The sequence below is a fragment of the Camelus bactrianus genome, chromosome 14 (assembly GCF_048773025.1).
Source record: "Camelus bactrianus isolate YW-2024 breed Bactrian camel chromosome 14, ASM4877302v1, whole genome shotgun sequence".
Classification (NCBI taxonomy): Eukaryota; Metazoa; Chordata; class Mammalia; order Artiodactyla; family Camelidae; genus Camelus; species Camelus bactrianus.
This window is the reverse complement of record NC_133552.1, coordinates 31278574-31299935: the sequence shown is the minus strand read 5'-3', so window position 1 is coordinate 31299935 and position 21362 is coordinate 31278574. Positions and strand designations below refer to the sequence as shown.

Genomic DNA, 21362 nt, shown 5'->3' with positions numbered 1-21362 from the left:
ATCTGTAGTCCTGTGATTAGTTCTCATTGAGCCTGTGCCCTGAGCTGTGACCTCCACAAGTGTGTCTCTTTACCCCACCCCAATTTGGGTGACACAGAATGTATTTCCCTTCCCCCAGGTAGGTTAGGCTCTGGTAAAATAATTTCTCATAAAAAGAAAAAACAAACACAACCCCCCACAATGGAAGAGAATGTTCTGGGTGTATTTCAATAGAGCTATTTTTTCCTTTCCTGGCAGGAACCATGAGTTTTCCTATGATCTTCACTCTGAGAACAGGATACGGTCCTGGAGGTAAAATGCATGAAAAAGAGCAGGGGGCCCCTCTGACTGGCCCCCTGGAGTTGTCACACTCAGACTTCCCCACGCTGAGCCTCCAGCTGGCCTCAGGGACCTGTTAAATCTGCCTGCCCCCGGGGTTCTTACAAAAGCGGGTTTTGCCCTGGGAGCTGTGACTCTCCAAGCCTGCCCGGCTGCCTCTCTGTGTTGGGAGCAGCTTTCCCCCTCAGTTTTCTTGTGGATCTAAGAAGAGCAGTGGGTTTGCAGCTCCCTCAGCTCTGGTGTTGTTTTCAGGACAGAAGGAGCAACTTCTGAGCTCCACACGAGCTGGACCAGAGGCTGGAAGCCTCCCCTCCTCTGCCTCCATGCAGACAATCAGTGGCTGTGGTTCTAGCCAAGTTTCTGAAGATGTGGATTTAAACACACACATCCCAGCCCCCACAGGAGCACACAGTCCCATAAATCCCTACAACTTCCACTGGTAACTACGGAACTGATGATGACACGGGTTTCGGGGCTGCAGAGGCCTGACTGCATGACTTGCTCCGTGGCCTATTAAAGTGGTTGCTCTGGGCCTTGTCTGAAGTGGCTTGCTTACCGCACCTGGTACATGGGAAATATAAAATAAGTACTAGAACCTCCACTTTTTCTACCTCTTGGGCCTTCCAACCTAAAAAGTAATACGTGAACTCAGACGGCCTAGTCACCACAATGAGGTCCGATCAGTCCGGCTCTCCTGAGTGATGGGCACTGACTTGCGTGTTAACTCGGAACAGTAGGGGAACCGCCTTCCTCTAACTGGGCCTCTCCCCACACCAGGCACGCCCTCAGCTGAGACGGGGCCAACTCCCCCATTAAGGTGTGTGCTGGTGGCTTCAGTGTGACCTGGCCCTGCAGGGACATGAACCTGCAGTGAGGTGGAGTGTCAGGAGGAGGGGGGTGTCCCTGCTGGGGCAGCAGGGGGCCCGGTAGCACCCTGCACAGCCTGGTGCCTGGGGCTCCCCAACATCTACGGCCCCCGGGTCGGCTCTGGTCTGGGCCACTCCATGCACCCTCCCAGTATCTGTTCATTAAGTCCCTTTTTTGCTTTTATCAACCAGAGGTGGCTTCTGTTGCTTGTTCTGTGAAACAGTGCATCAGGAAACCAGACTATTTCTAAGATCAGTAAAATACGAACTTTGGTCAGCTCGCCGGGCAGACCGTGCAGCACAAATTCCCGCACAGGGCTGTGCAAATGCCTTACGTGAAGGGTCCTCATCATCTGTCTTCAGAGATACAGAAGTTCGTGGTTCAGGTAAAACCTCAGGGAGGGATTGAGGAATCCAAAGCTGGTTGGTTTCAAAGACTAACCGGTCGGACCAGACCCCTGAGCTGTGGTCAGAAGCCTGGCTCAATGTCACGCAGACTCAGCACCCTAAGTGTCCGGTGGGGCCGGTGCTGTTTCCTTTACAGGCTCTCGTTGGGGAGTCATTGTAGTCCCTTACACTCAGCAGGGAATCCAGCCCTCTTAGCCCTCACCCTGAGTGTTCCATGACACAAATCTCGGGAGTGTTTAATTTTCATCTTTGTTTAGGAGGATGAAGCTGGGGCAAGAGGAGACATAAATTCACACTTAGTGACACCAAGTCACAGCCAGTACCTCCCCCTCGGAGAGCTATGTGCTCCCACAGTGGTGGCTGGGGGGCTGGGCAGAGCCCCTCCGCTGGTCACAGAGGGACTCACTCCTCTGGCTGCAACTGATTGGTTGGACAACCAATCCAGAGGGACAGAGCATCTTTCCCGGGAATTTGGAACTGACACACAGAAATTAATTTCACTCATCTGGGGTTTGGGAGGAGGGTGGGAATCAAATGAAACCAGAGCAGGAGAGAAAGTTACAAGTGAATAAGAGAGAGACAGAGAGACTGAGCTTGTGAGAGTAAATAGTGTGAAGGAAGGATAACAATCAGGGCACAGAGGAATTCCAGCCTCTGGCTGTCTAGTGTGTCCCAGCCCATCAACAAACCTGCAGGATGGTTAACATCATTCCAGTTTTGCAGATTAGGAAACAGGCTGAAAGAGATGGGGGTTGGCTTTGGGTGCACAGTTAATTTAAGTGCCACTGGGCCCCTCACTTCCCACTGCCTGAAGGCACCATGATCCTCACAGGGACCCTGCTGTGCTGACAGCCTAGCACCCTGATCAAAGGGACCCTGCGGGAGTGGGAACCTCTCTGAGTTTGGAGAGTTCCCTGCACCGAGATTCCATGCATCAGCCGGCTCCCGCTCACCCCAGGTTAACGTCTCCCCAGCTGTGTAGTCTCCCGACCCACTTCCCTCCCTGCCAGCCACCCCCGTTCTTACCACCGAGTGTACTGCAGGAATTCAGGCACAGGGATGTCCAAAGCAACATGAGCCCACCGGCTGTACAAACAGCAGACTCCCAGCCCCACCTGGGCTCCATGGGGATAGTAGGTGTCCTCACCTTTCATGTATCTAAGGCAATCTGTTTCTTCAGCTGGAGGCTATAGAGAAAAATAAAAGGTCCAAAACATTGTTCAGTGAGGAATTCCTCCAAGGACCTGACTTCAGAGTCTACAACCAGTTGTGCTGGCCGCTCCTACCCCCAGACTTTGGGTGAGGTGGATTATTGATCAGCACAATCGCCGGTGGCCCAGCTCCTGGGCTTGGCTGCCCAGAGGGGGCTGGGGGAATGGGTAAGGCCAGGGCACTCAGGAAGAGCACAGAGGACCTGACATCTCACCTCCACAGTTGTAAACCCTTCCCCAAATCTCAAGGCATCGGACAGAGTGCAGCCACCACAATAATGAGATGTTCCCATCTCTTCACTCACTCCTGTTGGTTCACTTACGTGCTGAGCATCCACTGGGTCACAGGACATGACACACAGGATGGCCGATGGGACAGGCTTGGTACTTCCCCCTGGATCCTGTTCAATCTGATGGAAGAATGATCACTCACAAACGGTTTCTCAAAAGTATACATAGACAGAAGACAAATTGCAGAGTGAATCAAATTTTAAAATATAAATGAAGATCCCCCAGTCTCCGCGCCTAAGGTTAACAGCATAAAGAAAATAGATCTTGCCTTTGATCACCAAGGAAGTGGTCACCCCCTCTCAGGAGGAAAGGAGAGTTATTCTTTGAGCAGTACACAGAAGTGCTCCATCGGATTGGACCAGGACCTCTGCATTCATTCAGCAAATCTGTATAAGCTCCTACTACATATGGGAATCTAGTAACTAAACCTGTTCCCAAGGCTCTTGGGCTTTATTAGTCAACAAAATAGACACGACTCCCCATCACTGGGGGCTCAGAGTTTTAGCAGAGAAAACAGGCAACATGTTGGGGGTAGCAAGAGCTTGGGGAAAAATAAGAGTTATATGAGCAAACTCAGGTGATGGTGGTGGGGTGGGAGGCAGGCAGGAGGGAATAAGGCAATCCTGGCAGATCTCAAGGAGTAATGAACTTGAAGCAGAATAGATCCGGAGGAAGAAGGAAGAGCCGGAGCCAGAGGCCCCCAGAGTGATGGGGAGAGTGTGGGCGGAGAGGCAGAGCACGCCGGGTCCTGAGGCCTTTGTGACGACTTTGGCTCCTAATGAAATGGTGACCCGTTTAGTGAGTTTTGAGGGGAGGAGTGATGTAGTCCAACTTATGCTTTTGTGTTTGGGTTTTTTGGGGGAGGTAATTTATTTATTTTAATGAAGGTGCTGGGGATTGAACCAAGGATCTCATGCATGCTAAGCATGCTCCCTACCACTAAGCTACACCCACCCCCTCAATGTATGCTTTTATAGGCTCCGTCTGACTCTGTGTGGATGAGATTGTAGAAAAGCAAAGATGGAAGAAGTAGGCTATTTGGTGTCCAACAAGGGGCTGAAGGTGGCTCCTAGGAGGGTGGGGAACAGGGAGTAGGTGGTTAATGAATTCAGAGTAGCCAGAATTTTCTAACAAGCTGGATTTGCTGTGTGTGTGTGTGTAAGAGAAAGAGAGAGAAAGAACATGGTTCCAACATCTGGACCTGGAAAATGGGATGGATGTCCTCTCCATCCACAGGGGATGGGACAAGATGGGGCTGAGCAGGTGGAAAGGGGCTGGAATCAGCTCAGTTCTTCAATGTCATGATTAAGGAGTCTATTAGATATTGCCACAGAAATGCCTAATAGGTAGAGGAGTCTGGGTTTTTTTTTTTCTTTCTTTTTAACATTAAAAAATATAATTTAAATGTATTAATTTTATTATGTGAATGGATTTGGAATTTTATTTCATGACAAGGTATATGTTATAATAGCCAAACGGAAAATATATCAGAAAAGGGGAGAAATGAGGGCTTTCACATAAACTGACTGTCCATAACGTAGGTAAAATTTCAATAAAACAGTCTTCAGTGCAAAAACCTCATCTTGGTGTTACATAAAATTAAATGAAAAAGGACTATGTTGATGAATCATTATTTCATGTTACATAATAGCCCCAAACAAACACACTGTTTAACTATGAGGCTTGTAGAAATACTATTCACTTTATTGACATAAATACAGAAATGCAGAAAGGTTCTAAGGTAGAATAAGCATCTTAGTGGAAATAATAGAGATCTGAGCATTTCACATGATATGTATGGACTGATTCAAAATTTGGAAAAGTAATTTACACAGTAGAACATATGTATGAATGTGAAAGCAAGATGAATGAAAGAAAAAGAATATGAGTATCAGGGAGAGATTTTCAAATGGAAAAGGCCAATCAGGGAGTTTTGGACAAATCGAGAAATTGATGGCATGTCAATTTCCAAGTCTGGTTGCTTCCACCAAAAGTATAGCAGTGAGATAGAGGAGAGACCCAGGACCCAACTCCGAGGCACATTCGCAGTAAATATTTGGAAAAAAGAGGAGACGTTGGCAAAAGACCAGCCAGTGGATCGAAAGCAGAACGATGGGCTGGAGGCCAAGTGAAGCAAGAACACGGGGGAGGAGAAATGGAAGAGCTGGGTCAAATGCTGTCAAAGGGCCACGCATGATGAAGACTAAAAACTGACCACTCTATTTAGCAACGTGGGGTCACTGATGGCCTTGACAGAGCAGTTTCCATAAAGCGAGGGATCAGGGGAAAAGCCAGAGTGGGTGCAAAATGGAATGGCTCAAGAGAATATGCAGACAGTGATTTTAAACTACTCATTAAAGATTTGCTGCAAAGACATGGGGTGGCAATTGGTGGGGGCCAATTAGAGTCAAGGAGTGCTGTTTGTTTCTTTTAAGAGGATGGGCTTTTATATACTCATAGGAGCCAACTAGCAGGAGAAAAAAATAGATGAGGTAGTGACAGAGAGGATGGATGTGGGAGTGACAGCCAGGAGAAGATTGTATGGATGGGCCCCCTGGTGACTTTTGGATGATCTGGCTTTCGATGTCACCTGTAATAAGAGGTGGGGCAGCGAGAGTGAGGTCACAGACATCAGAAGGCGAGCGGATGTGCTGGGAGTTGTTGGTGAAAGTTCTCTTCTGTTGGCTTCAGTTTGCTTGGTCAAAGTAGAAAAGTAAACTTACCAGCTGAGGGACGAGAAGGAAGAGTTACTGGAGTCATGAGCAGAAGATACGAAAGAGCCTTCAGGGACAATGGGACAGTGAAAAGAGCAGAGGGAGACGGGGGGAGTGTGCTCTCAGAAAGTTACATTTTATCTTTGAGGTCCCCAAGTGTTGGATGTGTGATTGCCCTTCCTGCTGTCTATGAAATAAAAATTGAGTATGGTTCAGGGAAAATGCTATTTCATTCTAAGTGGCTGCCTGTTTCTCAGGAACGGTCATCTTAAACTGCAAACACTACAAAAATGTTGAAAAGAAGAACTTGTGTACCCAATGACCCACTATTTTCTATAAATTTGGTTGCTATTTAGTTCCCCTATCAATACCACAGAACCGATACTGCCTAGGATGGAGATACATCGATGCTTAAATGGAAATGAAATCTGTATCTTTTTCCTAAACTCCATGGCTTCCTTAACATCCCATTCCCCTTGGAATTTAGGGGTGTCTGGTATAAGAAATAAGAAACAGTTTGAGAAAATCCCGGCTCAGAATTACACAGCACAACCTCAGCTCAGAAGTATACAGCCATAAAAATGTTTAGAAGCAAAACTCCATAACTACTCTTAAAGAATTTTGCAAACCTGGGCCTGCCCAGATGTTTCCAAACTGGAAAGGTACTCCAATCAGTTGATCGGTACGGGAACCAGAGGCTGGTCAGCCTTTTCTGTAAAAGCCAGAGAGTAAATATTTTCAGTTTTGCAGATCATTTTGTTGTAACCATGCAGGTCTGCAATAAGAAAGCGAAGAGCACTGGGAGACACGAAACAAATGGGCATGCCCACACCCTCCCTTCCACTCAGGGCAGCTTCTCTGTGGTGGGGAGCTTTGCCACAATGACTTGTTTCTTTGTTTCCATTGGTTTCTTTGTTTCCACCTTACTGCTCAAACTCAGAACTTCAAGTGTGCCTGGTCCTTCAGCATCCATGCAGAAAGAAGGGTGAGCGGGGGTGGGGATCCCACCTGACAGAGAAGAGAGATGGCTTGTCACCATGACATGAGACAATCACACCTTCCGGGGTGAAAGGGAACAAAGATAAGGGAGGGGCACAGCAGTGGGACCCCTGGGTCACCTGCCAGGCTTGCCCTCCCTCCACGGCCACCCTGGGGGCCTGGGTGGTGTTGGAACTCAGCTACAGTGATTAGGCTGAGGGGACTCAGGATAAATGACCCTCCGTCTCCACACCGGTTTCCAAACGCAGCCTCTCTAAGTCTACCCTCTGAATTTCTGGAACTCAGCTGGAAGAATACATGATCAGGCCAGACCCAGAGCCCAAGCCAAACACGACAGGGGTCACGTGGGTTTGTAACCCCGTTCTCAGCTGTCGGGGTCTCCTTGCAAATCTGCAGAAATCCCTGTTCTGCCTCATTCCTGGGAGAAATCCCACATCTCTTCCTGCTGTGTCTGTTCTTCTCTTGAGGCTATTGTCCTGGAGGGATGCAGAGTCCTTGAACCTGGCCCTCCAAATGTACATAAGCAGCCTGTTCAATAAAAAAAATTATGCACTTTTTCACATTTGCCAGTTTTTTGATTCCAGAAAGGCTGCGGGACTCTTTCTCACTGTCTCCTGTGCCCCCACCACTTGGTGGCCCTCTCCTCATGGAAACACGATTTCCCACAACTGCACCCTGCCTCCCAGCTTGTCAGAGGGGAGTGACACACAAAGACACAGGTGTTTGTGAGGATCCTGTCCCCCAGCAGAAAGCCTACTCCTGGAGCCACGGACAGGGATCTGGCCTCCTGAGCCGCTCAGCTCTAATTGAAAGCCTAAACTGGGGACCCCGAACATTGCTTACTGACTTTCTGAGTCACCTGGGCTGGAAGGGCCTGATTTTTCTTTCCAAGAATGGATGTAGCGCAGCCTCCATTTTCAGGGCTGACATTCATGATGTATCTAGTTCCCCCAACTGCACCCCAGGAAGGAAAGGCCCTTCCATCCCACTGGTTAGAAACCCATCCCAGGGGAGTTCCGAAGCACTGCATTGCTGTCAGGTCCAGCATCCCTGCAGAGTGGCCCCTGCCTCTGAATGAGCCCTTTCCCTGGGCCTTTCCTGCCCCGACATGACCACACCCCAGGTAGTGCTGGGGAAGGCAGGGAGTGCAGTGAGGGGTGGGGGGAAGCAGAGCCCCTTGCTCTGGAGTGAGGAGACCACAGAGAAAGGCACACACCACCCCCACCCTATACCCCAAACTCTTAGCCCCGCCAACACATGGGCCGCTCTGCGCCCTCTCACCGTGGCTCTCCTGTGAGACTGCACCCAACCCGACATCTGGCACCCAAGCCTTACCTCCCCTCTTATGACAGATCCTGTCTTCTGGGAAACTGCCTAGCAGCGCGTATTCAAGGCCGGCAGCGGGCATGGCGGATCTGCATTTCAGGTGCCCTACCTGGCCAGCCGTGCGTGCCTGGGCTCAGTCCTCTATCTTGCCCACCGGTAGCGTGGGTCCACGTCCGGTGCAAGCGGAGGCCGCGGAGCCCAGGCTGATCCCCACACACGGACAGGTGAGGGTGCCCCCACCCCGCTGCCCCGCTGCCCCGCTGCCCCGCCCACTGGTGGCAGCAACGCCCCAGCCTCCGGCCGGCGCCACCTGCAGGTCAGGACGTCCGCGCGGCCCCGCCCTCCCTGGCCCCACCCAGCTGTCCCATAAGCCTCCCCCCACCCCCGTACTGGCCGCGCCTTGGCTCCCATTGGCTCAGCAAGTTCTGACCTCGCACAACTAGACTCGGGAGGACGCACGACGCAAGCGCTAGGGGAGGGCCCCGCGGAGTTGCCATGGGTACAGGCGCCGCGCTCCGCGCGGGCCGGCGTGCGCTTCTGGGGCGGGTAGCGGGCTCCGAAAGTGTGCAGCTGCCCGGGACCATGGCGGTGCTTGCTGCTGGGGATGGCGGCTTGCTCGGCCGGGCTACTAGTTCTGGCCTGGTCAGTCGGCGGCCGACATCCTGTCTGGGGCGGCGTCCCACAGACGGTAAACGTACGTCCGCGCCGTCGGCGGGGCCGGCGGAAATGAACCGGGGTGGGATCGGGGTTGGGGCGGTGGCCAGGGAGGGCTGCGCTGCCGGGGAGCGTGTTGGGGCGGGGCGGGGCAGGGCTTGGGCACAGCCTCAAGCTTTCCTCCCCCTCAGGCCCTGGGGCTGGGGCAGCGAGTCTGAGTCGCCCTTGGTGGCCGCGGCCTCCCAGAACCCCCGGGAATGGCAGGCGGAGGACCCGTCTTTTATGAAGTGGGGCCTTACCCGGGTTTTGAAGAGCCCCAGAATCAGATGTTGGATTGGGGTGGCTTATCAGCCTTGTTTATCTGCAGGGAAATTTCAGTTCCATCCAGATGTTGGTTCCTTCAGTCAACCTCAGGAATAAGACACAAGGGTCAGTGCCGATAAGCAGTTATCTAAGGCTTGACTCAAAATAAACTATGCGGGGTGTAGGGATGGTAGGTGGGACCCTCCCTCTTGAAGTTAGCAGTCTTCTGGGATTAGAGACCCCAGTTGAGGATTACATCCTCATCTGCAGTAATGGAGGTTGTGAGAAACACACAGAGAAGGGAGGGGTGTGGTGGCGGTAACTCATTACAGAATCCAGGACCCTTGCCTGGCTCTTGTGTAGAAGAGTCTCGCCTTGGATACGGCAGCAGTTATCAAAGTGTATCCAAGGCCCCTGAGGTGTAAGACTATTTTCATAGAAACGCCGGGATGTCACCTGCCTTTTGCACACTCTTGCTCTCCCGAGTTCCTGCGGGGTTTTCCAGGGAAAACCTGGTCTGTGATATCACAAAACAGGGAATGCAGAGGCAGATAGGAGAATTCAGCTCTCACCAGCCCAAAAGAGATTTGCAGAAATTAAAATCACTGCTATTCTTCTCACTAATGATTTTTCTTTTGAAAAATAGAATTATATTTTGTTTAAGAGTATTAATGGTAACATACAGTAGATTGTTAATATTTTTAAGTGAATTCATACACTTTTTCTAACTTCTTATTTAACTTCTAACACAGGAAATATTGATAGATTAAACTCACATAAATAGCAGCCTTTTGGAGTTCTCAGTAATTGTTATAGGGTTCTGTAGAACAAGAAGTTTGAGAGCCCCTGGAGAACGGGTGTTCAGATGCTAGTCAGGTGCTTAGTGGTGTTAGACGGATGCCAAGATGTCTTCTGAAACTGCTCCCAGACTTGAAGTAATTGGCCACGTGGAGATGGGTGGGCAGTGCCTCCACTTTACAAACCAGAAGCTGCTGAATGTGTCTGGAGTCTAGGCCATGGGCTGTGCAGGGATTCCCGTTGTATCTGTTCTATCTAAGCCAGGATTCCTGTGCAGAGGCCTGGCCCTGAAGACCCGCTCTCCTTTGCTCCCTGCCAGGTACCTTCTGTGTGACTTCAACCCTCCAGAGGGCTTCAACCTCCGTAGGAACGTCTGCATCCACATTGCCTTCCTCCTGAAGACCCTGCTGAAGATGGAGGAGCCGGTACTGGTGCTATTCCCTTGGGGCCACCTCTACCACTGGCAGAGCCCCGACATCAATCAGGTCTGGATTCCCTGGTCCAACTCCTTTGACCTCCCAAGTCTCAACAGAAACATCCCTGACATTGAGTACGAGCAGTTCATTGCAGGTGAGGTGGTGGTCATTTAACTGGGGCCAGGTGATCTTTGTTCTGGTTCCGATCTGAACATCGGGCCATCTTACTTTGGGCTTGTCGATCTGCTTAGGGGCCCTGCTCATGTTTCCTACACTGCAGGTGAATTTGGTTTTTCCATAGTTTTTTCGGGAAATCAATTTGAAGTGTATGAGCTCTATGTCCCCTCCCCTCTGAAAACCCTGACCTCCTGGTGAGATGGAGTGGTGACAAGGAGGCCACTGCTACAGAGGCCCTTGTCCCAGAAAGACTCGCTCGCTGTGCAGTCAGGGCTGTTCTTACGTGTAGGAAAACACGATGTGTGTGTAGCATGGGCCACGTGCTGGAGAAGATATGTAACTGTCCATCCAGTATAATTTGGTCCTGCTCAAGCTACCCATTTTAAGTTTTGTAATAGGGAAGGGTTCAAGATTTTCTTTGAATAAAGGTATTTAGAGCTTATCAATTTTTTTAAATTGAAATGTGATTGATTTACAATGTTTTGTTAGTTTCAGTTATACAGCTGTTTTGTTAGTTTCAGGTATGCAGCATAGTGATTCAGTTGTACGTATACATAGTCTATTCTTTTTCAGGTTCTTTTCCATTATAGGTTGCAAGATACTGAATATTCTTCCCTGTCTTCTACAGTGAATCCTTGTCATTTGTCTGTTTTACATATAGTAATTTGTATCTGTTAATCCCAAACTCCTAAGTTTGTTTTATAAGTCTGTGAGTCTGTTTTTGTTTTATAGATAAGTTCATTTGTATCATTTTTTAAAAAAATTCCACATATAAATAATATCATATGATACTTGTCTTTGTCTGACTTATTTCACTTAGTGAGACAATCTCCAGTTCCATCCATGTTGCTGTAAATAGCCTTATTTCCTTCTTTGTTATGACTGAGTAATATTCTGTTATACCTAAATACCACATCTTTATCCAGTCATCTGTCAGTGAATGTTTAGGTTGCTTCTATGTCTTGGCCATTGTAAACAGTGCTCCTGTGAAAATTGGGGTGCAGGTATCTTTTGGAATGAAGGTTCCCTCTGGATATATGCCCAGGAGTGGGATTGCTGGATTAGGTGATAAGTCTTTTTTTTTTTTTTTTTTTTTTGTCTTTTGAGGAATCTCCATACTGTTTTCCACAGTGGCTGCACCAAACTACATTCCCACCAACAATGTAGGAGGGTTTCCTTTTCTCCACAGCCTCTCCGGCATTTATGGTTTGTGGACTTTTGAATGATGGCCATTCAATAATAATGAAGAAAAAAGAGAAAGAAAAAAATCTATATTTTCTTGCTCCCCTCTCCCATTCCCAACTTTTTTTATTTTGATGTCCTTTTTCATTTTTACATCTTTATGTTTATTCTCTTGCAACTCGTTATTGCATTTCCAACTATGGTTTTCCTGTTTCTATAGCATCCTGCTTCCTTTCTGTTTAGAATAGAACATTTTAATGTCTCTGTTAGGTTCAATATTGCTGAGTTATCTCACCTCCCCCTCCCCCTTCCCCCCAGGCCTCTGAATCCTCAGTCCAGGGAAGCTAAACCATTCTAGCCTTCATACAGTTCTGGGAAAGCAATCTTCAGAGTGGGAAAAGACATTGAAAAATAATATTCTGTGAGTTGCATTCTACCCTTGCCCAGAGATGAGAAACATCTGAAGGTGGAGGAAAAAAGTTGGAGGTGGGGAACACAAAGTCTTTTCTCTTTTTGCTACTGAAGAAATGATTGCTTTTGTAATTATTGATGATGCCCTTTAAATTGGTGAGATCGAGATTCCACAGCTTCAGCGCCTGTGAATAACCAGCTGGGAGAAAGCTCTCTAGGGCCCCTGCAGTGGGAAAGGCAGCCCCTCTGAGCACCTGTTGTTCTGTATTCTTCCTGCCTCCACACGGGTTCGCTAGGCACCGTGCAGGACGATGCAGTTACCCAAGGTGGAGGACGGGGAGACCCCTGCTGTGTGGCGAGCCATAGAAGCCCACACTTGAAGGACAAAATGTAGAGTAGTGGGGCGGTCATAGGAACAGGGGATGGTTGAGACCCAGGATGGTGTCCTGGAGTCCAGCAGCCAAGGCTAGTGGGGCAGATGGGGCCTTGGGGCATGGGCAGTCCTTGAGGGATCTGAAGCAAAGATAGGAACCAAGAGACTGGATTCGTGTGGGGGTACGGCACCCCTTGGAGGCTGCAGAGAAGCTCAGTGGGCCCAGGGGGAGCAGACACTTCCCCAAAGCTGGGTTGACAGGTCACAACCAACTCACTGGGGACCAAGAGGCACTGAGTCATTTTTAACTTTTTGTCCCTCTTCCTGGAAAAGAAACTGCTGCCTGTTAAATAGCCTGTGTCGTTAGTGAGAATTAAAGACATGAAGCAAGATTGCCTCAAAAGTCAACCATTGTGTAGTTGTTAATAAGGGTCAAATGCAAACTTGAATAGATGAAACGAAGCATTCATCAGAGGATTTTAAAATCCTTTAAAATAAAAATTCTTGCTGCCTTTGTTCTTCATTTCAAGGTTCACTTGGTGATAATAATCGTAACCAAAGCAAAAGCAAACCCTCACAGAACTCTGTCCTGCTGTTCCAGGAACGCTGTGTTCATGACAACCCAATGAGTTGGCACCACTATGAGTTCCACTTTAAAGGTAAGGACATTCATTAATCACACGGCTAATAAATGGCAGAGCTGGGACTTGAACCCGAGCTGTCTGGCCCCAGAGACCCCTCTCAGCCCCTTCACTGCAGCTCATCACTTGGCATGCCCGACACAGGCCAGCATTTACGAGCAGCGTGACATTGGCCAATGCTGATTCACTGCTTGGTCTCTGATTCCTCATCTGTAGAATGGGGGTGTGGGCAGTGAACTCTGTGAGCTCAGTGGTCACTTCCTCCGGCTCTGCAATTCTACTGCTTTGAGTTAGTATAGTAAGTATCCAAGCCCCTACATGGCCCACACATGGGCTGGCCCTTTGCTAGGCCCTGGGTTATGGAGCAAAGTAAGATCCGCCTGCTCCTCCGAGGAGCCTGTGTCCCTCCACGGCAAACAGCTACGAGGCCCAGGCTCCCTCGCTGGCCGTCGGGGGCTGGGCAGGAAAGTCTGATAAGAGAAGATGGAGGCAGAGCCCCTCCGGGAACAGTGGTGGCCACACAGCCCTCAGGAGCGAGAACCTCTGTCCAGGCTGCTGAGAGGGGGGTCCTCATGAGGCCAGTAGTACCCCCAACCTAAGCCCTCAGGACAAAGATCCAGCCATCCCTGCAGTGTCACCATAGAGCCAGTCCATCCTCATCACTGTGCCCCTGTGCTACTTTGTCCTGGGGCCTCTCTTCCCCCTACACCCCGAAGACTCTTCTCCCTCTCTTCTCTGAGTGCCCCCTCACTTCACCCGTGGTCCCTGCTTCCTGGGTCACCATCTCTGGAGTTGACGCTTTGCACCTTCACAACCCCCGTTTGATCAGGAGCCTGGGTTGGCCTCCTTGTGCTCACTTTCCACATTCAGATGATTGCTCCTGCCCCCGTGGGAGCACATGGAAAACCCAGATCCTTTCCTAGCAGTGCCTGCCACCCTGGCCTCCCTGCTCATCTGCCTCAGTCAGGAGCACCTGGACCACCAGCTCTGTATTGCCTCGCCTCCTACCATCAAGACGTCAAAGCTCATTCTCCCACCACCACCCAGTATGGTCATTGTAGGGTCTTCTTCTCCATCAGCCTGAGCCAGCCACCCCCCATTCACCCTACCCCCGGGCTCATGCCCGGGTGTGTCTCCACCCCAGGTCCAGCCTCTCTCCTTTAAGTGCCCACCTCTAGCCGTCCAGCTGCTTCTCCACCAGCCTCCCTGTCCCTCCTTCACCCTCACTGGGGCATCATGCGCTGACTCCTCTGCTTTCCTGCCTGTCCACGTTCCTCTTACTTCCACTTCCCCACCTTCCAGCTCTGCATCCACAGTCAGCACTCTCTTTATGACAGACAAAACCCCCTTGAGCCTTGACCTTTTCAGTTCCTCACCAGGCTGACTTCCATCTCGGTTCACCCAGCTCTACTTGTTCTGAGCCTGCAGGCAGCAGGCTCTCCCAGCACAGATTTCCAAGACTACAAATCAATGACCACCATGTTGCCGCTGCCAGGCAATCCTCCAGGATTTCTCTAGTGAGCACATTTCCCCACTTATCACTCAGTGGTGTCAACATTCTCTGCTCTCTGCACACCTCTAACCTTCCCTCTGTCTCTTCCCTGACTCCCAGCAGATGGCCTTGCCTCCTGCTTCAGAGAGAATGACATGTCACTGGAAAGGAACTCGCTCACCTGCAGCAAATCTGCTCACCTCACCTTTTATCTGTCCCTCTCCCACCTGGACTCTAGCTGTAGTTGTTCTTAATTCAGTGAGTTTAGTTTACATATATATACACAGTTAAAAGCATACCACACTATCGGCTACCTTCTAGGGCTTACTTTTTCAATTTAACATGGAGTGTGTGATTCATCTACTTCATTGCATGTACCTGCAGTTCATTTGTTTTAACTGATCTTAAATGTTGTGTGTGTGAAAGTAACACAAGGCAAGGGTAAGCCAGGATTCAGGATGCTGGTTACTTCCTGTGAGAAGAGGCCAAGAGCAGGACAGGGAAAGAGGACACAGTATGTCACTGTCAATATTCCTGTTATGATGCTGGGTGATAGGTTCATAACTGTGTCTTATAATATTAATTTTAATACATAAATACCTCTGACAGGCACCTAAGATGAGAATGTGTCATGAACCAAGACATACAATGGGTAAAATTACATCATTATTGTTATGTAATCTTGTTATATTATATATTAATCATAATCTTACATTATTTGTTATGGGTTATATATTATATAGATGCATGAATTATATATTATGTATATAAACACCTACATATGTATTATATACTATCTGCTAATAAATAAACAGAAGATAATATGCTAGTATATCTTCTATTATGTATTATTTAATAAATAATAACATACTCTATCCTATTATATGACATGGAACATAATCTATAATAAAATAAGAAATCTGTCAATATATATTGGTAATTAATAAAATTGAAAAAACTGCCCGCAGCTTTTAACGCCGACACCGCTCCAGCTGTCACTGTGATTTCTCTTACCTTTCATGGCTGAGGTCCTCACAGTGCTATCCGTTCCCCCTTTCATCTCTGTATCCTGAACCTTCCTTCTCCTCCCATCCCATGCTGGCTTCTGCCCTGTGGTCCCTCTAGTCACCAGCGGCCTCTGGGACACTGATTTGCGGGCACGGTCTCAGGCCCCAGCTCACCTGCCTGTCCGCCGCCTCTGCCACCGCTGGTGGGGGTGGGGCAGGGGTCAGAGTGCACCCCTTGTCCTGGAAGAGAACACAGCACAGACTGTGACCAGCAGCAGGTGTGGCCGGGACCTGCAGGACTGGGGGGAGAGCCAGGCTGTCTGCATCCAGACCTGGGGCACTTGGAGTGTGAAGAAGCCCCGTCCTCACTGCCCCTGAAGTGAGGAAAACACCCTCAGGTGAGTTAAAGTGCTTATGACCTAGGTCTGTTGGCTGGAAAGGACAAACGGGCCCCTAAGGGGAGGGTAGTTGATGTTCCAGGCCCCACCAAAGCCCTAAGGGCTGGCGGGGAACCAGGCTGGACGCTCCACTGGACCCAGTGCCCCCTCGGGGGTGGGGCCTTCGGGAAGAAGCAGAAAGCCCTCTGTCTCTGGGGGGGAACGGGGCAGTGTGGGAGCATCCCTGCAGCGAGTCAAGTGAAGTCAGGGCCTGAGGGATCCATTTGTATGGCCACATCGAGCCTCAGCAGAAGCCACAGCAGGAGTGGATTCCTGTCTCTCCAGCTGTCATCCTCGTGTCTGAGTGCCAGGCTTCAGACACTATCCCCTGGGGCGCTAGGACAGTTATAGACAGAGGCGGCTCGGAGAGGCCTCAAGAGGGCGGTACTGGCCTTCCTGCCAACATGATTACATGAAGATCAAACAATCCATCGATGGGAAGAAAATAAGAATCATGGTCACCTCTGGACCCCAAGCTTAGACGTGGTGCATGGGGGACATTTATCGACAATTCAGCGAGGTTCTGGCCAGAGCTAGAGACCAGGGCAGCAAGCCAGGAGTGACACTGAGGAGCATCATTGTGCAGAGGCTGGACTGGGTGTCTGCAGGCTCCTCCCAGGAGAAGCCTCAGAGTTTGGGAGGTGGCTAACATGCTTCCTTCGTGTCACCAGCAAGTGGTGCCACCTGTGGAAATTCAGCTGTGATCCAGAGATGGGTCATCCCTGGGTGATGTGATAAAGGCTCCTACAAGAGGGGGCGCCAGATGGACAGTGAACCAACCAACAGGCTGATGAGATTCCCACCTGTGTTTATCGTGCTTTCGTAACCAAGAATGAGGAGAGAGTTGAATGGCTCACCATAAATATTTTAACAACTTTAGAGAGTTCCATGTCTCACTGCATTTAAGTGTCACCTGGAAGAATTCAAGCAGTGTCTAGACCCAGGGGAGGCAAACGGCCCCTCGGTTCCTCTTCAACCTGGCAATCCCAGCAGCCCTCTATGGCCAGACCTTGGCAAGTGCCTTCCCTTGTTATAACAAAGCCCTTCCCCCGCAAGCCTGTGGTAAGCTTTTGTTTTTTATAATTAATGGGAATGAAGGTACCTTACAGCCTCCACAGACTTTTCCTTAGGGCTTCTCTCCTTAGACCCGGGCCCCCTGCTGCCCTGGGTCCTGCACTGCAGAAGGTTCCCCTGGCCCTGACACTTCCTCTGGCCACGCCCTCCATCTGGTGGAGTCAGCAAGGCCAAGGGGACATGGTCATTGGCTCCATCCCATGCTCTAGAAACCCAGGACGCCGAATGCCCTGCCTCAGCAGCCCCTGACCCATTTCTAGTGCCTGCACCGGCTCTCCCCGGAGTTCAGATTCCCAGGACTCACAGAGAGGCCAAAGGGCAGCTGTTTGCATGGAGGTTATAGGCAGAGCCTGGACGTGAAATCTGAGTGTCCCCCTGTGCACATCCAAGGCCACTTATGGCAAGGGATGGACACAGCATTGGGAAGAAAAGTGTCAGGCTAGTGATCAGAGTCTGGGAATCAGCTCTCCCCACACACTCACTTTCTTTGCAAGACTCCCCTGAGTCTGATAATTCTAATTTTCAACCTGGCCTTCCCCCTTATAATGAATGTATATTTGTAAAGGCAGGACTTTAGAACCTACTGCACTTAAAATGTTTAGATATATAGAATGTGAGCTCCCAGGTATGCTCTGGCCCTGCACTTCCAAGGGTCCAGAGCATTTATGTTGGCTCTACTGAGACTGTAAGTGGCAAAGACCATCTCCAGAGAGGTGGGGCTCCTGCTTCACGGTCAGAAGTCAGGATCTTCTGAGCGGATAAAACAATGGACACTGAGACCCTCAATTGTAAATTGATTTAGAATAACGCCAAAGGTGTGTATGACGTGTGTGTGTGCACGCACGCACCTGGGGAATTATGTGGTACATGACTGTGAGTGTGTGTGTGGCTGTACGCGTGCGTGCCTGGGGATGTGTGAGGTTGTGTGTATACTATGTGTGTGTGTGCATCTGAGGACGTGTGTGGTTGTGTGTATGGTATGTGTGTGGGTGGTACATGAGTCCATGTACGTGTGTGTGTAGGGAATGTATGTGGGCCAGAGTCAGTGCGTCTGCATGTGTGTTTGTGTGTATGTGCATGCATTAGTTTTAACAGTAGAAGCTGTCCTTTAGAATTATGAAGTAGTAAAATTTGTATGATGTCTTTTGCTGTATAATTCAAAATTAAAAATATCTTCAGTCACTAGAAATTTATTCCCCCCCGATTCTGACTTTATTTTTCCATATTGATATGTCTTCATTTTACTGATGAAGAAACTTAGCTTAGAGATGTTAACTGACTCAACCAAGGACATGGAGCTCGCGCACCCAGGGCCAGGACGCAGTCCAAGCCACGCTGCTCCAGAGGCCTGGAACCCTACTCAAGATCACACGTTGCCTCTTGGCGGGGGAACAGACTCTGATGGGCTGTGGCCAGCGTGCAGGCTGCCCAAACTGGGGACACGGGAAGCCGGGCAGAGAGTACCAGACAGCAGAGAAGAGTGAAGCCCTGCTCAGAAATTAGGTAGGTTCCTAGGTCTTGGATGAGTAAGGAGGCTCACTGCTCATCCTTGATCCCTTTGCTGGTGGCCAAAAGGGACCAAGGTCCACGAGAGCACTTCTGGGAGCTGCCTGCCAAAACCTGCAAAAGGACTGCTCAGGACTGGCTCTGCAGTAGGAGCAGAGGAAGGAAATGTCACCTCTTGGTGGACATTATTGGTGATGGCAGTAGGAGGCCTAGCAGCCTCGGTATAGTGGTGGCAGGACAGGGTCCTAGTGGATGATCGTTTTCACCTCTCTTAAAAATCATTGCTTCATATATTGTATCCATTTTGTGGTTTATTTTAGGGTGGTAAATATGGCCTCTGTTACTCCATATTAGCTGGATTGATTAATTTTTTTATTGTTAATTTTCTCTTCAATGATTTGGAAGCTATATTGCCTTTTAATTAAAATTCTCTCTAAATTTTTATAAATCATCTCTAAATTCATAACTTTATATGTAATTGGACCAGTATTCTTATAACACTATCAAAACTGAAATATCCTATTAGATTCTGTTCCTCAATAATGATAAATTTAGCATATTTTACCTCTCTGCTGTTCCAAATTGTGTGTGTGTGTGTGTGTGTGTGTGTGTTTGTGTGCTCCAGTTGTTACTTTTTAGACAGCTGCTTTAAGTTTGTTACATTAACAAAGAAAATATAGGTTTAAACATCTTGTATTTCATTGCTCACTACCACTATTTAATACCATGTCTTTCCCACTTTTGAGTTATTTACTTATCAGGATTTTCAAATCAACTGGACACATGATTGGCTAAGTTTTTTCGAGAAGTGGACTTGGAACACTTTCATGTCTATATGAAGCTTTATGTTCTCCTCAACAACTCTCAGGGTGTTGTTAATGGCCCAAGCCTTGTTTTAAAATATGGCATTGTTTTTCATCACCAAAAAAACAAAAAAGTTTTCTTGATTTAAAGTGCTGTCTTTTTATGACTGGCTAGTCTTGTCTGGTGGATAGAGATTTACTTAACCTTCCCCCTTCTTTTCGCCATAACTCGGATTCATTGAGATGCATGTTTTTGCCATTTCTCAGATGGGCTTCCACTTTGACTTCCGCTTTAAACCATCACCCCACTCTTTTTCTCCATGCTTATTCCTGAAAAAGTGAGCTCTCTATCGGATTAAAGGTGGTTCGTGTCAGAGATGTGTGGCTCCCTGTCCAAAGGTCCAAATGAAGAGAAAAGGAAAGATTCCTGTTTCTGGTGGTTACATTTTGTCAGCTTAGAGATCTAGTTATCCGTGTGGCTGCGGTGGAATCTGGAATATCTTGGCTCAGAGTTTCCTTTTTCTGGCTTACTAGGGGAGCCGCAATAGCTGGGGTCACGGCGCTGTGGCCGTTGTCAGGATCCCGGGACTGAGACAGCCCCTCTCCCCCCTTGTTATTTTGATCTTGCAAACTGGGTCCCAGCTATGCGAACCCTGCATCTGGCGGCCAGGATCGCCCCTCAAGCGACGTGTCCCCAGTTCCTCGGCGACCCTCACTGCTATCAGCTAGCTCCAGTAAGGGTGCGAGCTGGCTTCCACTGCGGTCTTTCCTCCTTCCTCTCCAGGCAGGCCGTCCTTTCCCACTAGTTGTCCCTATACTTTCTCTCCTGTGCTACATAAGCTGAAGGAATTCCTCAGGGTTTCCAGCAGGTACATGGCGCTACTCTATGTTTGGACCCCTTCAGTGCTTGTAGTGGAAATTTAGGAGGTGGGAAGGAAGAGCTTGGGGGTTCTCCGTATCTAGGGGCTTCCTATCCAGCAGATTCAACTAACTGTGGTTTGAAAATATTCGTGAAAAAACAGTTTCAAAAAGCAACACTTGAATTTGCCATACATTGACAACTACTTACATAGAATTCATGTTGTATTAGATACAGTGAGTAATCCAGAGATGATTTGAAGTAAACAGGAGGACACAGCAAAAGAGAATGTGACAACGAATGTATGTGTATATTCATGTATAACTGAAAAATTGTGCTCTAAGCTGGAATTTGATGCAACATTGTAAAATGACTATAACTCAATAAAAAATGTTTGTGTATATATATATATATATATATATATATATGTACATGGGAGGGTGCACATAAGTTCCATGCAAGTCCTATGCCATTTTTTAAAAGAGGCGTCAGCATCCATGGATGTTGACTTCAGGGGGGAGTCCTGGAACCAGTGCCCCATGGTTACCAAGGGATGACTAGAAGTCCAGGCTCCTTATCCCAGCCTGTCAGGTCCCCATGTGGTCTGAAACCTACCTGTACCACACTTCCCTTGTCACTCTCCTCCAGCCCTGGCAGACTGTCCTTTGATTTTTGAACAGGCCACATTCACTGTGCTTCATATCTGGCCCCTAGAAATACCTGTTATTTTCTGAGCGTGGCTCTGCTTTCACAAAAACGGCTGCATTGTCACTAGAGAAGACAGTGTGGAATTTCCTTTAAAAACTAAAAATAGACTTAACTCATGATCCAGCCTTCCCACTCCAGGGCATATGTCAGAAGAAAACTCTAATTCAAAAAGTCACATGCACCTCAATGCTCACAGCAGCACTATTTATAATAGCCAGGACATGGCAAAAACGCAAATGTCCGTCGACAGCTGACTAGATAAAGATGTAGTAGTATAATTATAGAAAGGAATACTACTCAACCATTAAGAAGAACAAAATAATGTCATTTGCAGCAACATAGATGGATGTAGAGATAGTCATTCTAAGTGAAGTAAGCCAGAAAAAGA

The 21362-nt window shown here is 48.6% G+C and overlaps 2 protein-coding genes across 19 annotated transcripts in view; one reads left to right on the top strand and one right to left on the bottom strand.

The window, feature by feature from the left end:
• LOC141579767 (uncharacterized) overlaps positions 1 to 8396 on the bottom strand; it is an 89037-nt gene extending 80641 nt beyond the window's left edge. For 11 of the 13 annotated variants that reach the window (XM_074378291.1, XM_074378294.1, XM_074378295.1 and 8 more), the window contains exons 1-5: positions 8143 to 8396; positions 6438 to 6816; positions 3127 to 3213; positions 2619 to 2779; positions 2282 to 2328 (exon numbers count right to left, since the gene is read on the bottom strand). Coding sequence is in view for 2 of the 13 variants with exons in the window: in XM_074378300.1 (XP_074234401.1) it covers positions 2282 to 2328; positions 2619 to 2779; positions 3127 to 3156 (238 nt within the window). In the remaining 11 variants the exon portion in view is untranslated. The remainder of the gene's footprint in view (positions 1 to 2281; positions 2329 to 2618; positions 2780 to 3126; positions 3214 to 6437; positions 6817 to 8142) is intronic. The other 2 variants (XM_074378292.1, XM_074378301.1) reach the window with 1 other exon arrangement.
• A 155-nt stretch (positions 8397 to 8551) lies between these two features.
• Positions 8552 to 20671, top strand: LOC141579766 (GDP-fucose protein O-fucosyltransferase 2-like). 6 transcript variants are annotated; one of them, XM_074378286.1, is made up of 5 exons: positions 8552 to 8827; positions 9155 to 9216; positions 10208 to 10458; positions 13049 to 13106; positions 14015 to 20671. In XM_074378286.1, exons 1-4 carry the CDS (start codon positions 8738 to 8740, stop codon positions 13063 to 13065), a joined length of 420 nt encoding a protein of 139 aa, XP_074234387.1. In that variant the 5' UTR covers positions 8552 to 8737; the 3' UTR covers positions 13066 to 13106; positions 14015 to 20671. The 6 variants fall into 6 exon arrangements, 5 of the variants coding, with proteins under 5 accessions (XP_074234387.1, XP_074234388.1, XP_074234386.1 ...); XM_074378287.1 differs by having other exon boundaries at positions 14012 to 20671; XM_074378285.1 differs by having other exon boundaries at positions 12978 to 13106; positions 14704 to 20671.
• Positions 20672 to 21362: the final 691 nt, after the last annotated feature.